General features: G+C 44.6%; 1 protein-coding gene across 1 annotated transcript in view; it reads left to right on the forward strand.

The window, feature by feature from the left end:
* Window positions 1-1,135: 1,135 nt before the first annotated feature.
* Window positions 1,136-18,516, forward strand: part of LOC137562390 (embryonic protein UVS.2-like) — a gene marked incomplete at its 5' end in the record, with an annotated part of 55,650 nt that continues 38,269 nt past the window's right edge. The window contains 7 exons of the mRNA XM_068273728.1: window positions 1,136-1,187; window positions 1,809-1,926; window positions 7,932-8,107; window positions 12,509-12,590; window positions 12,686-12,813; window positions 16,023-16,138; window positions 17,830-18,055. Coding sequence (XP_068129829.1) covers window positions 1,136-1,187; window positions 1,809-1,926; window positions 7,932-8,107; window positions 12,509-12,590; window positions 12,686-12,813; window positions 16,023-16,138; window positions 17,830-18,055 — 898 coding nt within the window. The remainder of the gene's footprint in view (window positions 1,188-1,808; window positions 1,927-7,931; window positions 8,108-12,508; window positions 12,591-12,685; window positions 12,814-16,022; window positions 16,139-17,829; window positions 18,056-18,516) is intronic.

Raw genomic sequence — 18,516 nt, forward strand, 5'->3', positions numbered from 1 at the left:
GCTGGGTTCCTGGTTTGACAGTTGTATTGTATTATTGTATTGCATTTTTTTGCCTTGCCTGCCTGGACGTTCACTGCACCTGTGGAGATACAGTAAAGTCTTTACCCATCCTGATAGTTTGGAGACTGCCTTCACCACATTGGTGACTGGTAGTATTCCTGCTTGCTCTATTCCTGTGGACATGACTGTAGAAGTGGTTGCTTTTAGTTACGCTCCTACCTGTTTGTTTTGTCCTTGTCAGTGTGGATGTTTGCTATCGCTGGGGCAGCGAATAAATTGGCAAGCATTCTGTCTGTCTCTCTGTTGTCTGTCTTTGTTACTCAGTGTGTTGGACATCAGAGACTCAGGGCTGCGGTTGCCCTGAGCAACCAATGTGTCTTGTTTGCTAATAAGCATTCTATCTGTCTGCTGTCTGTCTTATGTGCTGGACATCAGAAGCTTAGGGCTGCGGTCGCCCTGAGCAACCATTGTGTCTTGTTTATTTGTGGCGGTTATCGGAAGCTCAGAGCTGTGGTTGCTCTGAGCAATCTTGCTCCTTTGTTTATAGCTCCTGGGGTGATCTGTGTAACTTCCTCCACAAGAGCATTCCGCTCTACTACCTAATATCAACCAGCTGCATAGTCTTGTTTGCTCTGGTGGTACTCTGGCTTTCTCAGCCTCAGCCACAATATCTTGCACCTACAAGGCCTGGGTGTAACTTAAGTCGGGCATGTGTTATTTCCTCCCCTCCCGTTCAAGCGGGGACGCGCCACATAGGGCGAAGAAGGTTGGGATAGATTGGGGTATAGTGGTTGAAAGAAAGCAGGAGTTCTGCCAGGCATTACAGGTTGCCATGTTACTGGAGTGTGATTCAGCATTCCTCCTCTCCCGTAGAGTCAGAGGAAGGATGGGAAGTCTCAGAAACTGGGGAAGTCACATGACCACCACTTCTCTCATAATAAGAACAAATAAGAATAGTGTATTTTGTATGGTATGATCAGCTGACATTGATCAGCCAGACTCAGCTATTTTCCTTGTATTGGACTAATTACTTTTCTTTGTAATGTTACATTTAGACCAAAGTTTGTTGACGCACGGAGGTGACATGCTGGTGCCACCTGGACGTAGTGCCTTCCGTTATGCAATCAAATGGCCTAGTGCTGCCGATGGGACTGTGCCTGTTCCCTACGCCCTAGACCCAGCTTACAGTGAGTAATTGCCTTGGTGGCAACACAGCTGAATAATATACATCTATAATATACTTCATAGAAACTTTGCCTAAGTAAAATTAATTCTATTAACCCAGCTCCTTGTTGTGGACAATTTAGCCCTTGACATGAGGGGGAGGACAGAGACACTTTGGCCTGGACTGGTGATGGAAGTGGTGAAAAGGGATGTGTTCACAGTCACCACGGTTTTGGTGGCTAGGTCTGAGCTGAGCTTCATGGCCCACACTATTGAGTACCTTTTTCTCTACAAATACCACTAGATTTCTGGACCACTGAAGCTTTTATTGTATCTGGATGTTCCAAGCGGTTCTTTTTGATAAGTATATAAACATTATCTGAGTGTGGTGCACAGTAGATATCAGTGTGCTTTAAGTTAAGCAGAAGAACTAATACTTCAACTGGTAACCTTCTTTTATATTTTTATGCAAAGTTCCTGGACATAGCTTGGTTTTATACCATGAATAAAGCAAAGACCTGCGTGCAACGTGCATTGGCTCTCAGAAAGTAATCAGTGTCTCTCTTATAATGGTTGACCCCATTCATCACTGTTTATTGCAATGCAGCATGTCATCTAGTTCCCACATCCTCCTCTATTCCCAGATGGCGACCAACTCAACTTGTTCAAGAGGGCCTTTGAGGAGTTCCAGACTTTGACTTGCATAAGGTTCATTCCTCGAACAACAGAGAACGACTACGTGAACATTGTGTATGGAAGCAGGTAGGTTGTTGCCCATCTCCTGAGTCATTCCCAAGAGAGAAATTTATGTCAAGAACAGACAGATGAAAGAGTAGAGAACATGTATATAGCATAACAACAGCAAGTGTGTTCATCATCAACATCCACTTAACTTTCAAAACCTAGGATAGATTGGGCTCGATTCACAAAGCGGTGCTAACCCAGTTAGAGACTTTAGGCGTGATAACCATTGCACCACGCTGGTGAAAATCCAGTTTAGGCATGATAAGTTTAGGCGTGATAAGTTTAGGCATGATAAGTTTAGGCATGATATGTTTAGATAAGTTTAGATCATGCGCAAAGTCCCGCACGCAAAGCAGCGCCATTAAACTCTATACGAAGTGCACCAGACTTTGCTAGCGCAAAACTTTTGATCAGCTGTGCACTGCGGTGCTAACCCAGTTGGTGCTTAAACTTATCACGCCTAAACTTACCACACCTAAACTTATCATGCCTAAACTTATCACACCTAAACTTATCACACCTAAACTTATCATGCCTAAACTGAGTTTAGGCGTGATAAAGGGCTTTTCACCAGCGTGCTAACTGTTAGCACCGCTTTGTGAATCAGCCCATTGGGCTTGATTCACAAAGCGGTGCTAACCCAGTTAGAGACTTTAGGCGTGATAACCATTGCACCACGCTGGTGAAAAGCCAGTTTAGGCGTGATAAGTTTAGGCATGATAAGTTTAGGTGTGATAAGTTTAGGCATGCTAAGTTTAGATAAGTGTAGATAGCGTGCAAAGTCCCGCACGCAAAGCAGCGCCATTAAACTCTATGCAAATTGCACCAGACTTTGTTAGCGCAAAACTTTTGATCAGCTGTGCACTACGGTGCTAACGCAGTTGGTGCTTAAACTTATCATGCCTAAACTTATCACACCTAAACTTATCATGCCTAAACTTATCACACCTAAACTTATCACACCTAAACTTATCATGCCTAAACTGAGTTTAGGCATGATAAAGGACTTTTCACCAGCGTGCTAACTGTTAGCACCGCTTTGTGAATCAGGCCCATTGTGTTTGTTTAAAAAAATGTTTGCCACAGTTGCTGCACATCTGCCATTTTACTAACCTTCCAGCAACCCTACTATAGTCTTTAATGACCGTGGCAAACCATAAGCTTTTTCAAACCAATAGCAAACATGTTAAAGTTCAGACCAGATTTACTGGATGACTTACAGTATATTCGCTAATTTCTACTGTTATCCAACTGTAGTGAGGCTTAACCACTTGCCGACCGCCTTAAGCCGATGGGCGGCGGCTAGGGCTGGGCCCAAACGACCGCAATACGCCCATCGGCGGTGGCGGCGGCGGGCGTGGTTATGCGGCGATCGCGTCATTCGTGACGCGATCAGCCGCCGGCGACTGGCTCCGCCCCCCTCGCGATGTAACCCACCGGCCGTTCGGAAGCGCCGGCGGGTTACTAGCACCCAGATCGCCGCACACACTATGTATAATAGGCTTTGTAATGTATACAAAGCCTATTATACAGGCTGCCTCCTGCCCTGGTGGTCCCAGTGTCTGAGTGACCACCAGGGCAGGCTGCAGCCACCCTAGTCTGCACCCAAGCACACTGATTCCCCCCCCCCTGCCCCCTGATCGCCCACAGCACCCCTCAGACCCCCCCCTGCCCACCCCCCCAGACCACTGTTTGCACCCAGTCACCCCCCTAATCACCCATCAATCACTCCCTGTCACTATCTGTCAACGCTATATTTTTTTAACCCTAAACTGCCCCCTGCTCCCTCCTGATCACCCCCCCACCCCTCAGATTCTCTCCAGACCCCCCCCCCCCTCAGACCCACCACCTGTGTATGCCTCTATCCCCCCTGTAATAACCCACTGATCACCTGTCAATCACCTGTCAATCACCCATCAATCACCCCCTGTCACTGCCACCCATCAATCAGCCCCTAACCTGCCCCTTGCGGGCAATCTGATCACCCACCCACACCAATAGATTGCCCGCAGATCCGACATCAGATCACCTCCCAAGTGCAGTGTTTACATCTGTTCTCTCCTCTAAACACCCACTAATTACCCATCAATCACCCATCAATCACCCCCTATCACCACCTGTCACTGTTACCCTAATCTGCCCCTTGCGGGCACCCAATCACCCGCCCACACGCTTAGATTGCCCTCAGACCCCCCCCCTTATCAATTCGCCAGTGCATTATTTACATCTGTTCTTCCCTGTAATAACCCACTGATCACCTGTCAATCACCTGTCAATCACCTATCAATCACCCATCAATCACCCCCTGTCACTGCCACCCATCTATCACCCCCTGTCACTGCCACCCATCAATCAGCCCCTAATCTGCCCCTTGACAAAAAAATAAAATCTTCTATGAACTCACCATACTCCTAACAGAATACCTTTGGGTGTCTTCTTTCTAAAATGGGGTCACTTGTGGGGTTCCTATACTGCCCTGGCATTTTAGGGGCCCAAAACCGTGAGGAGTAGTCTAGAAAACAAATGCCTCAAAATGACCTGTGAATAGGACGTTGGGCCTCTTAGCGCACCTAGGCTGCAAAAAAGTGTCACACGTGGTATCGCCGTACTCAGGAGAAGTAGTATAATGTGTTTTGGGGTGTATTTTTACACATACCCATGCTGGGTGGGAGAAATCTCTCTGTAAATGGACAATTGTGTGTAAAAAAAAATCTAAAAATTTTCATTTACAGAGATATTTCTCCCACCCAGCATGGGTATGTGTAAAAATACACCACAACAGGCATCTTTTCCTATTTTTCTGTGATACCAAAGGCACTCTTGATGGTCTCTTGCTGCTAAAGCCCGTCCTTTGCAAAATCTGTCTTGTTGTGCATTTAGAAATGCACCTGCATTGAATTCAGCTATAATCTGTCATGTTAACAGAAAAAAGGGAAAAAGGAGGAGCGCTTCATAGTGTAAAAACAGATTTGTTGGGTTAAAATGCGCATAAAACAATTGCACTTACTAGAAAGTAGATGCATACAGGCATATCAAATGAGGGCGAGGCCCTATTCCTGGAACCCTGGGGCGCCGCCTTCTACGTCCTCCATGGCCTGTGGGGGTCTTTGTCCTGATGGACAACGCGTTTCGGCGAATCCTCACCTTCATCAGGTCACCTGATGAAGGCGAGGATTCGCCAAAACGCGTTGTGACGCTGCCAGCACGCACAAGTTCCCTGGGTCGACCACCCCCTCTCCTTTCCATCAGGACAACAGGCCACGAGGACGTGGAAGGCGGCGCCCCAGGGTTCCAGGAATAGGGCCTCGCCCTCATTTGATATGCCTGTATGCATCTACTTTCTAGTAAGTGCAATTGTTTTATGCGCATTTTAACCCAACAAATCTGTTTTTACACTATGGAGCACTCCTCCTTTTCCCCTTTTTTCTGTTTTCATACAAAAATGCCTTCCAGCCAGGCTTGAAGTAGCTGCCAACTGTGTGAAATCAAGTTCTCTTGCCTATATATCCCCGGCGCCAAGAAGCGCAAGATTTCCCCTCATTATAATCTGTCATGTTGTTGCCCTTCTGTTGCTGCGGACTATGCATGCTTCTTGCCTTTAACCTTTCTCAATCACCAGCCTTTTTCGACCAGAACAGTCCTTATCGCTTTAAGTTTTTTTTCTCTCAAATGGCATTCTCTAAACACCCGAGATACTATTGGGTGAGAAAATCCTACACTCTGTAATTTTTGTGTAAAATTGTTGTTATTAGAGCTTATGAGGCCATATCTCTCCAACTGACTAAGGCCTCGTTCACATTGGGTGTGTTCAGAAACGTATTTAAGCACATGATAAAAAATGCATGGGTTCATTTGCGTTTCAGTGCGTTGCAGTGCGCTTTTCATAAACTAACCCATGCTTTTACATGTGCTTAAACGCACTTGAATACAATTTTTGTACAGCATACATTCTACTTATTTGATGTAGCAGTTGTCCACTTGCATTGCTGTCCGCTTCAAAGCACAATGCACGGAAATGCATGCAACCAGTGGTAGGCCGAGATTTCGCATCGAAATTTGCAATTACGCATCATAATTAGAGATGGCCCGAACCTCCGATTTTAGGCTCGTGAACCCGGTTCAGGAAGTGTAAGCCCTCCTCCCCTCCTCCATAGGAGGAGGGTCTTGTCTTCCAGGGAATTGTAGGATTTCAAAAGCCAGCTCACATACATTGGCTGGGAATCAAAACCAGGTCTAGTGCTTGGTAGGCAGCTCTCCTCACCACTATACCACCACCAACACTACATGCTGAAGCTAGCCTAGCATGCACCATTATGATATATCCAAGAGAAAAATTAGCTTGCTTAGGGATTTGTAGGATGTCAAAAGCCAACTCACATACATTGGCCAGGAATTGAACCCAGATCAACTGCTTGGAGGGCAGCTATGCTCACCACTATTCCACTAACACTACAGGCCAATGTATGTGAGTTGGCTTTTGACATCCTACAACTCCCTAAGCAAGCTCATTTTTCTCTTGGATATATCATAATGGTGCATGCTAGGCTGGCTTCAGCATGTAGTGTTGGTGGTGGTATAGTGGTGAGGAGAGCTGCCTACCAAGCACTAGACCTGGGTTAGATTCCCGGCCAATGTATGTGAACTGGCTTTTGAAATCCTACAATTCCCTGGAAGACAAGACCCTCTTCCTCCGGAGGAGGAAAGGAGGGCAGAAGCTGTTGTGGGGTGCTATATAAGGAATAACAATCAGCTAGGAGCAAGCTAAGAAGCCTACAAGAGCCTAACTAATCTTCTCCTAGTAGAGTCTGTCAGCAGCAGTCCCTTGACTAACTACTGTAGGCAGACGAGTGAGTAAAATGGCTAGAGAACCTTGCCTTTTATAAGGGGGGGGGGGCTTTAGGAGTGAGTGTAGTCTGATTGGGGATAATGTGCCTGCTGACTGGGATGTAGAGGGTGAAAGTTGAGTCTAATGGAGCATTACGGGGGCGAATCGAACTTACGGAAAAGTTTGCCTTCGCTGGCGAACGCGAACCACCCAAAGTTCACCTGGAACCGTTCGCCGGTGAACCGTCCGGGCCATCTCTAATCATAATCATAATGCAAAATTTTCAGAGAAAATCATAATTCATTTCGTATGTAATCGTAGTATTTTAAATTTTTGCGTAATTTTGTGCTGACTTTAGAGGTTAATAGCAAAGCCCTCATACATGCTATTGCTACCAAAATATTTACATATGTTAAGCAGAACAGTGGGTATAAGTCACAAAAAGACCTTGTAGTTTTTGAGAAACTCGAGTTTAAAAATGCAAAGAAAAATGGTTTTTAAGTTTAAAAACCATTTTTTACTTGCATATTAAAATAAGGGTTTCTCAAAAACTATAAGGTAGTTTTGCAAAATTCTTTTTTTGACTTGTACCCACCATTCTCCTTAGCATATGTGGCAATTTTGGTGTCCATAGCATATATGGGGGCTTTGCTGTTCACTGTTAAAGTCGGAAAGAAATTATGCAAAATTTCGCGAAATTGTATGCAAAATTATGAATGACTACACAAAATCAATTGCATTTGCAAATCTTAATTACATATAAGAATAGTTGCGAAAATTTACACAAAATGTAGTGAAATCGTAGTTTGTTGATTACGATCATCCCTACATGCAACACCGTGACAGTAACAAAGCGCATAGAGGTGAAAGTGGCACATTAGAATCAATGTAAAAAGCTGTGGAAAGCATCGGCAATGTCCCTGGTGTGATCGAGGCCTGACAGCAATAAAAGACTAATAGAATACTAGGTTCTATCTCTTCCCCGTTCTCCTGCAGAAGAGAGTTCTGGGATTCCCTTTGTGTCTGTTGTCCATCATACAGAAAGAGATGCAATGTAAATCCTGAGCTCACAGATACTGATTATCTTCACAATATAAAGATGCTTCATCTGTTATTTCAAACAAAAATAAATAGCCATTATGCTCTGTGGCTATCCACGACTGAAATATAAACACATTGTGATTTGCTCTGTCTCCAGCTGTGTCTCCTTTATTGGAAAAATTGGTGGTGGCCAATACCTCTCGCTGGGTTCCGGCTGCATGCTCAGAGGGGTTGTCCAGCATGAGCTTGACCACGCGCTGGGGTTTGTCCATGAGCACATGAGAGACGATCGGGATAACTATGTCACGGTTTTCTACCAGTATATTAACCCAGGTAACACAGATCTTTCAAGGTGTATCTTATTATCTTATAACTACTTCTTAAGCAGGAATGGCAATAACATTTGTTATGTATACATTTTATATAATGCTTCTCCTTATCAATGGGAAGATTAAAAAAAGGAACCAATAAGAAAGGAGGAAGAATTTCATAGGCCAGAATGACAATGTGGCTGGTTATTTACTCACTGCAATGTTTCAGGTTTGTCCATATTAATTGCATGATCCAAGCTGATACCTGGGGGTGAAGCAATAAGTCTCATGCAAAAGCAGGAAGCACACTGTGGCAATGAATAAGACATGCCCTGGCTATAAACATAACAGAAGAGTTTGATACAAAACAATGATATAGTAAGGGATGTGTGGTGGAAAAACAGAAGAAAAACAAAACACAGTATCAACATATGTGATAACAGTTCTAATACTTCATCGGGAATCTCTATTTCTTGCTAGCTACGCCTCTCATCATATGTGTCTGTATATATCCCTCTGTGTCAATGTTTACAGGTCCACCTTCATTATGTACATCCTCTTTGTTTGGCCCATCATGGCATCTTAGGCCTCCCAAAATAAATGTAGCATGCCACAAAGTTACTGCAAACTCCCCACACCCTGCCCCTAACCGATCATCACTTTGAGTCTTATACCCACCTTCCACATTTATTGCTTTAATAACCTGTACTGCTGCCACATATGGGCACCTATTTACTAGTTAATGGAAACACATGAGTTTTAATAGCGTTTTTTGTGCGTTTTTAGCGCGTTTTTGCGGATTTTTGAAGATAGACGCGGATTCCGCATATGACAATGAGTACTTCCACATTTTATTGCGGACTCCGCATTTTTATGCGGTTTCCGCATTTATGCACACTGCTATAAGATGCAATTGTCAGATATTATCTTTGGAAGGTACAAATTTAATTTTTAAGGATAAGTCAATGTATAGACATCTTGTTTTCTATAATTACACTGTGCTCAATAAGTATATATCTGTTTATTAACTCTATTTCATACTTTTGTATCTGTATGTTTTTTCTTTGTATAACAATGCCATTGGATGCTTATATATTATGTTTGCTGAAAATGTTTTCAATAAAAAACACTGTAATTGGAAACACATGAGGACGCACACACCATATGCAGGAGATAATATATGCAAAAGTAACACTGAATTGGGTGCTATGTATGTAATGATCCGCTCAGTTGGTTGCACAGGCAGACAGCTGTTTGACCATTCCTTATGTCTGAGAGATGCAGGTCTCTGGAAAAGAGACCTGGCTTCATCTTGCAACTTTCAGAGTTGCTTTGCTGAGGGATTTGCATACATGCAAATTGCCCAGCTGTCTCCTTTGAGGGCTGGCAGTATAAAAGCCTTCTGCTCCCAGAAGGCTTTGCTGGTCATAACGGTTTGTTAAATACACTCCTGGAGTGTCAGCCTTCCCTGTTGGATTGTTATAGTTATCTTAGAGTAATTCTGGGAACTGCACTAGGCAGCTCCTCTAGTGCAGTTAGCCTGCTTATCTGTTTTGTCTATGTTGCCTCTCTGCTGTGATTGTCCTGTCGCCAACGGTGGTCGATAGGAAATCTTCCTGTATGTCTGTGGGTGCTAACCAGTGCAGCGGTTGCTACTGGTAGCCCCTTCTGTTTCATCTGTCTTACTTGGATCGCACCAGTCTCTAGCGGTAGCGGCTGTGGATCCTTCTGATCTGCTTTCTTGGAGTATAGCTGGAGCAGCGGTTGCCACCGGCTATCTCATCTGCCTGTCTTGCTTGGATCGCACTAGCCCCTAGCGGTAGCGGCTGTGGATCCTTCTGATCTGTGAACCCGGATCGCACTCGCTCTGGCGGAAAGAGCAGTGGATCTTTCCTATCCTGTCCCTGAAATTGAATCGCACTCGCTCTGGCGGAAAGAGCAGTGGATCCTGCTAAGCTCTGTTGCTTTACTCGGATCGCACTCGCTCTGGCGGAAAGAGCAGTGGATCTTTCCTATCCTGTTTCCCGTCCGTCTGTCTGTCTTGTCTGATACGAACGCTTGCTGTAGGCTCGGTGTGGTAACAGTTAAGCAAGCGCTCGCGTTCTTTGTTTCGTGTTTGTGTGGCGATGGTTAGTTAGGCATGCTTGTCTCTGTTGCGCTTCACGTGCAAAGATCGCGCTGTAAACGCGTTCGCTGTTGTGAATGAGTGCGGTGTTCGCGTTTAGTTAGCGTTTGTTATTTTCCTTATCTTCTCATTATATGATTTGCTGTGCCTTTGCTACTCTCGTGCCCTGTCTTGCTTAAGTCTTGTGTCACCTCTGGCAATCGCCTCTCTCGCGATTGCGTTCCTACTTTGTTTCTGCTGTTGTGTGTGCACCGTCGCGGGTTGGCGACTAGATTGGTGCACACATATACATTCTGTCCCTGTGCTCATTCTCATTCGTAATCGCTTCTTTTGCGATTGCGTTCTCACTTGGTTTCCTCTGTTGTGTGTTCACTGTCGCAGGTTGGCGACGAGATTGGTGGACATACATACATTCCTCCTCTGTGCTTATTCTGTCTTGTGTCACTGTTAGCAATCGCCATCTCTTGCGATTGCCTTCTCACCTGATCTTCATGGTTGTGTGTTCATCGTCGCTGGGTGGCGACTAGATTGGTGGACACACATACACTCTGTCGCTTTACTCTCTCTCTTTAAGGGCTATCTTGCCCTGCGTTTCTTCCCTTCGTACAATTCCTATCTGGCGTCTGTGGCAGGGCAGGGGATCTGTTCCTCTGCACTCCACAGCTCCATCTGCCGACAGGAATTTCCCTCTACAGGTGCGTTGCACCTTTTGCTGGGTTCTCTCAAATTATACGCTTGTGGAGGATTTACGCAGTGTCAGCGCGCATCCTGTGCGCTGACCACGGAGAGAATTCCACATTTGTTACAGTGTATAAATAAGAGTCTTTAAGTATATATACAAAACACGCAAACCATGCAAGTTCAAATGCAAAAGGAAAGTATTGAAATGTTATAGGCTGACAAAATCAGTTAAAAACATGTATCACAATGCAACAGGGCATATATACAACTATATACAAAGCTCAGCAACAACTATAAGTACGTGTGCATGAAAAAAGGGCGCCATGAAAAAAGGGCCCGGGTTATTAACGAATTTGGCGCCAGTTATTAACGAAATTTGCTAACGAGAATCATCATTGTTAAGCTTTATTAACGATAATTACTGTTGCAAAAACAAGCAAAAAATAATAACGAATAAATATTAATGTTAAATGTCGTAGCGTTTTTCGTCAATACTGCTTAACCCAACCCAATCCTCACACAGAACCCTCCCCTGGTGGTGCCTAAAACTAACCACTCCCCTAGTGGCGTCTAACCCTAACCACCCACCCGGTGGTGCCTAACCCTAACCACCCCCCAGTGGTGCCTAACCCTAACCCCCCACCCCCGGTGGTGCCTAACCCTAACCACCACCCCTGGTGTTGCCTAAAACTAACCGCAGCCTAGGTGGTGCCTAACCCTAACCACTCCCCTTGGTGGCGCCTAAGCCTAACCACTCCCTCTGCAGAAACACCCTTTTACAAATATTGACGATAATACCTTTGAAAACATCAAAAATATGTACTTATTAACGAAAACATATGACAAAAACTATACCGTTGTAAACTTCTAAAACGATAACTACCTCAAAGCCTATAACGTTATAATGATTTTAACGAAATTTTTCGCGCCGCCCTTTTTTCATGCTTTTTTCGCTGTATTAACGATTATTGCATTAAAGTCTATGGTGGCACCCTTTTTGTCCACCCTCAGCCGGCGCCCTTTTTTCCTGCTCCCGTAAGTACAACATATGGGGTAACAATGGATGTGCAAAGTACACACTCCACCACTCTGCAAGCTGCTCTTGCTGCCAACTTCACTTACCCCATTAAAAAAGGACATTCTGAAATGCCGCGTCTGGGTAATGCAGCTGTGTTCGTGCCTCGCACTTGCACCATTATATTGTCTTGTACTCTGTGCAATCCTTTGTACATTTATTGTGCTACCAGCCAGCACTCCATGTTAAAACTAAAGCAATTGCTACTCTTTCTTGTTTCCCTGCATGTAATTTGCACATCTATTGTTACTCCCTATGCTGTACTTACAGTTGCTGCTGAACTTTGTATATAGTTGTATATATGTCCTGTTGTATTGTGATACATGTTTTTGACTGATTTGTCAGCCTATATCTTTTCAATACATTCCTTTTGCATTTGAACTTGCATGGTGCGTGTTTTGTATATATACTTAGCTACCTATTTACTAGTGTCATGTAATAATGGAAATACGATGAAACAATTGTGAAACAATGAGAACAGTCATCTACACAAATTGGTGTCTATAAGAAGTGAAATCAGAATTGTGTTGTTCTTATTGCAGACTATTATGCTGCTTATAACAAAACGGACACTGATGACCAAGGCTTGGAGTATGATTATTCCTCAGTGATGCATTATGACAAGTAAGTGCATTCTGCTGTGCCCATCACCAAACTACTACTGATCAGTGATGAACATCATGCAGTGACATCTTTACATGCTTTTGTGTTTTGATCAGCTCTGCCTTCGGCAACACTTCAGGCAAGCCCACCATGGTTTCCAAGCCTAACCCCAACATACCGTTTGGGCAAAGAGATGGACTGAGTGTTCTGGATGTCTCTAAAATCAACCGCCGGTATAACTGCAGTAAGTATCTGTAGCTGTGGAACCTGTCAGGGTGATGTTTCTGGCTGACTCCCTGGAATAGATTGAGCTATAAAAGACTGGTATATATTACTTTTACTGTATTGGTGAGATCCCTTCGCCCCACATTCCAGTATTCACACTACATTTACCTTATATACTCGTATATAAGCCTAATTTTTTGGCACCAAAATGTGCTGAAAAGTTACCCCCTCAGCTTATATGCAAGACAGTGGAGCAGAACAGATGGTGGAGCAGGTTTTGTTACTGGCAGAGGAATGTAAGGATTGTGCACTAGTGATCCTGCTCTTGCCAGCTGGCTCCTTGCTGTGTCTATGGTCCCCACTACATGTGTAGTCTTGTGAAGCATGCAAACAATGTGTCAGCATTGCAATGACCGGGGAGTCTTCCTGTTTGGCAATTGCTGTGTCTCATATCTATGATGCCATCTAGTGGCATCTTGAGACACAGCTGTATCTTCCTTGGGGCACATCTGTCTAAGGGGAAGGGGGCTGACTTGTACTGGAGGCACATCTGTCTACTGTGGAGGGGCTATACTGTGGAGGGGGCTATACTGGGGAGGGGGCTTATATGCGAGTCAATCATTGTTTCATGGTTTCTGAGGGAAAAGTGGGTACGTCGGCTTATACGTGGGTCGGCTTATATGCAAGTATATACATTACATAAGCTGCACACCAGTAATATGTACAAATGAATGATCTGGCAGAATCTGTTACCATATTTTTTGGACCATAAGACATACTTTTTCTCACCTAAAAGTGGGGGGAGAAAGTCAGTGTGTCTTATGGTCCGAATACAATGATTCCACCGCTGCAATTTGTCCCCCTACACATGCTATCCCTGCTGCGCCCTCTGTCCCACCGCAAGTGTCATCCCTGCTGCTCCCTCTGTCTCCCTGTGTCCTCTTCTGTCCCCATTGCCAGTACTTTTGAGAATACTCCCTTAAGACCCGCTGAGCCATCCATCTATTCCCTTAAGACCCTCAGAGCTGTCTCCTTAACCTCCTTAGCGGTATGGACGCATTGTTATGTCCATTACCGCCGGAGGTCGCCGCTCAGGCCTTGCTGGGCCGATTTTTATCAAGTAAAAAGCAGCACACGCAGCCGGCACTTTGCCAGCCGCGTGTGCTACCCGATCGCAGCCGCTCTGCGGCGATCCGCCGCGAGCAGCGGCGAAAGAGGGTCCCCCCAGCCGCCGAGCCCTGCGCAGCCGGACCAATCAGTTCCGGCCAGCGCTAAGGGCTGGATCGGAGGCGGCTGGCGGCAGGCGAAACAAGGGAGGCTGCTCATTGCGGCCTTCCTTGTTAATTCTGATCGCCGGAGGCGATCGGAAATACGCTACAGGAGCGCCCTCTAGTGGGCTTTCATGCAGCCAACTTTCAGTTGGCTGCATGAAATCGTTTTTTTTTTATTTAAAAAAAACCCTCCCGCAGCCGCCCTGGCGATCTCAATAGAACGCCAGGGAGGTTAAGACCCACCAAGCTGTCCATCTGCTAATTTAAGACCCACCGAGCTGTCCCCTTAAGACCCACCAAGCTGAACAACCAATCCTTTAAGACCCTCGGAAGCGCAGTGATTTGCCCCAATGTCAGACCCATGGACCCGCCACGAGAGACCGTCAACTCCTGTACAGAGCAACTGTGATTGGCAGCTCTCATTCCAGCAGCTGATTGGCCAGTGTGTGTCTAGTGGATGATGATTGGAGCCGCCGCATGCTGCTTCTAGCACAGTAACAGCTGGGACAGCTGTGGGGGTCTTAAGAGGATGGCTTGGTGGGTCTAGAAGGAACAGGTGGATGGCTCGGTAGATTTTAAGGGAATTGCTCGGTGGGTCTTACAGGAACAGATGGATGGGTCTGTGAGTCATAAGGAAATGGATGGATGGCTCACTGGGTCTTAAGAGGACTGGTCGGCGAGTCTTGAGGGAACAGATGGACAGCTCGGCAGGTCTTAAGGGGAGAGCTCGGTGGGTCTTAAGGGTGGTGGATGGCTTGGCAGGACTTAAGGGAATATTCTTAAAAGTACTGGCAAATAGCATGAGCCACCAATTCCAATAGTGTCTACTCTCACAAGTATGTTAAGAGAGGGTAGGAGGTGCCCAAGGTATAATTATTCAAGTGGACTAATACATTGGTAAGAAGATCTTACCTTAGTGTTACCAATTTCAAGAATGCAAGGTTTTCATTAGAAATATACTTTTTATTGTGCACAATAGTCTTATGTGCACAATAAAAAATATATTTCTAATGAAAACCTTGCATTCTTGAAATTGGCAACTCTACGGTAAGATCTTCTTAACAATTTATTAGTCCACTTGAATAATTATACCTTGGGCGCCTCCTACCCTCTCTTAACATATTTAAGTACGCTCCCTTAGGGGATTGTGCTGAGTCCTAGACCCCCTTGAAGGTCAAAAGACTCCCCTTTTTTGTGTTTGGAGCAGCGACCGATAGACCTTCCTCTCTCAAAGGCCGAGTGGGGACGGTACTTCGTCATATGCCAGTACGAGTGGTTGCCTTGCTTGCAACCTATCTTTGCCTTGCTTGCAACCTATCTATATATCGTCAACACTGACTTGACAATATTACACGAGATTGGGCTCCCAGTGTCTCTGTGTCTTTTTCTCGCCCCTACAATATACACTCTCACAAGTAAGCCTGTGTCTCTGATGGAACAGAGGACAGAGGAGGACACAATGGGAAAGAGGGACACAGGGGGGACAGAAGAGGACATGGGGGGACAGAGAATGACACAATGGGACAGATGGGGGCACAGACACAGGAGGGACAGAGGAGGACACAGGAGGGATAGAGAAGGACACGTGGACAGGAGGGACAGAGGAGGACATGGGGACAGAGGAAGACACAAGGGGACAGAGGGGGACACAGAGGGACAGAGGAGGAAACAAAAGGTAAAAAGGGGGGCATAATAATTGGGTGGAGAAATTCCACAAGATGCCTCTGCACCATAGATGCAACTGGCTTACTATATTTTTTTTTCACATGGTTTTTGTTGTCTAAACCTAGGTCTTATGATCAGGAGTGACTTATGGTCCGAAAAATACGGTACTTCAGATGAGTGTAAATGAAACATCTGTAAAATGAGATCCCCGGGTACACATGGGATGACTAATGTTATAAATCTGCTATCTTCACAGAGTGGACTCACTCATTGCTATCTCTCTCTTTTTCAGATGTCTGTGCCAATTTGCTGAACCAGGATAGTGGAGTTTTCACATCAGCTAATTATCCCTCTCCTTACCCCAACAATGTTAACTGTGTTTGGTTGATCAGGACCCCAACTGGACAGGTAAGTGCATGCAAAAGGAGGAGACACCCAGGGATTTAGTGGAAGGCCTATATACTGTATATATGGGCTTTAATTCAGTAAAGGCTTATTTTGGTTTTGCAGCAACACCAACACAGATGAGAGAAAGAAAGCAGGATCGGGAGTCAGATGGGGAAAGTAAAAAAAGAGAGATTGTGGAGACAGATGGGGAGGGAAAGATAGTGACTAGTGAGAAAGTGAGAAGGGGAGAGAGAGTGCAGAGATGGAGAGAACTATATACATACTGTATATTTTATGTATTTGCACTTGTTATAATGCGGATTAATGTTGGTATTCAAATTCGGCATAGCCAAACCAGAAAGAGGAATTATTGGAGTCTCATGAAACACAATGTGACACGCAATACAGTGACCTCCTCCTGACCTTGTCCACTTGTTCGGTACTGAACAGTGGCAGTCGGGAGTATTCTGGTGTTCCAAATTGGCTATGCTGGTTTTGAATACCAACACATATGCTGATATCTTCTGAAGCACTTTACAGAGTGTATAGTCTTGTGACTCTCAGTGGGTCTCAGAGTCTAATCTTTACCACAGTCATCCATCACAGTCTAAGGCCAGTGTTAGGGGAAACCAATATATAGTCATTGGTGGAAACAAGGAAATGAAAAGAAACACTGATCACATCTAAGATAAAGAGAATATAAAAGAAGAAAGAAACTAGACCTGACCAGTTTAATAAAATTTAGCACATTTGCAGATTAATGCATCAATGGAAAGCTGTAGATTCCTCCTTCGGCATTTAAACTTTTTATTTAGCTACAGACATACAACTCTTTGTACTTAACCCCTAAGAAATTAGCCACCCCACCTCCTCTCTGCATGCACAACTGGACTCCACCTTATCCATTATTCATGTTCACAGCAACCTAAAAGGTTACCCCTTCTCTGTCTGCACAGACCTTCTGAATCGTACCTCTTCTCTTGTTGCAGTCACCCAGAACTTTGCTCCTCCTCTGTCCTCACAGCTGTTGCCAGAACTTCACTTGCTCTATATCATAGGCCCTAGGCCCTAGAACCTAGAATTTTTATACCTTCTTTGCCTACACAATCATGTTCTTATTTGCCTGCATAAGGTTTCACTTCCTCTTAGGCTGTGTTCCCAAATGTGCTGGACCATGTGCAGCCAACGGGAGCCGATGGTCCACCATGGACTGTAACTCGGGGCAGATGCGCTCCCCCATAGGCTATAGGCTGTATGGGGGAACACATCCACCTGCACAGGATTATCACAGACTGCACAGAAGTGCACTCTGCTTACTGCATCGGATCATGCAGATCCATTGCAGTGTGACAAGTGTGTACAATTGCTGTAAAATCGTATCATTTTATTGTATTGTGTGTGGCCACCTTTAGCCTTTACAGCCACTTAGATTCCACTCATTCTTTGCTTCCCCAACCACCCGAGACTAATCCTATTCTGCTAATTGCATGGCCTATTTTGTACCCAGTGTTTACAAATTTTGTTAATCTTCATTATGGTGATATCTTTTACAAATATTTGATAAAAAAAGGATTTTAAACAAACAATTTGTGTTTGAATCAAGTCCTTGTCACACTATAGTGCTATCTGTGTGGAGTGTCTTACAGAAGAATACAGAAGAGTTTTCACAATTAGCTATAACAATACTACAAGTTGTTTTCTATGTCTTTCAGGTTTCCCTGAATTTTGTTGCATTTAATCTGCAGTCCTCTCCTGGCTGTACATCTGACTATATAAAGATCTATGATGGCCCCACCAAGTCTTACCCTGTGCTGCTGGATAAAGCGTGCGACAGCAGTACATTTCCCCAAATCATTGCCTCTACCAATCAAATGCTAGTTGAGTTTGTTACGGACAGTGACTCTACCGATGTCGGATTTAAGGCCACATACGATTCAGGTAAGGGTCTATATACATATATTTTGTGCCGTTTTTCTTAATTGAGAGGCAAGACCACATTTGGTAACACAGTTCTAGCTTCTTGGATGATTTGGGCCACAAGTATTGCAGGTGGGTTTTTTTTGTTTCAAAGTTTTTATTAAAGTTTTGAAAATTTAACAGAGCAAATTGTACATAAAGAAATGAACAACATTAAGGAAACTCAGGGGACAACATATACCAGAACCTTCCATTAGTATCTGAACTTGGTCGGGAGGGGATAGGAACGATAATAACCAGTAGTATGTAGAGTTGAGCTGAAATTTTCGTAATTTCGCATTACTATAATTACGCATGCGAAATTTGCGATTACGATGCAAAATTAGCGTAGCGAAATTGCCATTAAAATCGTAATTGAAAATACCGTAAGCGTAATTTTCAACGCGAAATTTCGCGTTTCGTTCTTGCCGTAATTTCGCATT

The sequence above is a fragment of the Hyperolius riggenbachi genome, chromosome 3 (genome assembly GCF_040937935.1).
Source record: "Hyperolius riggenbachi isolate aHypRig1 chromosome 3, aHypRig1.pri, whole genome shotgun sequence".
In the NCBI taxonomy this organism is placed as follows: Eukaryota; Metazoa; Chordata; class Amphibia; order Anura; family Hyperoliidae; genus Hyperolius; species Hyperolius riggenbachi.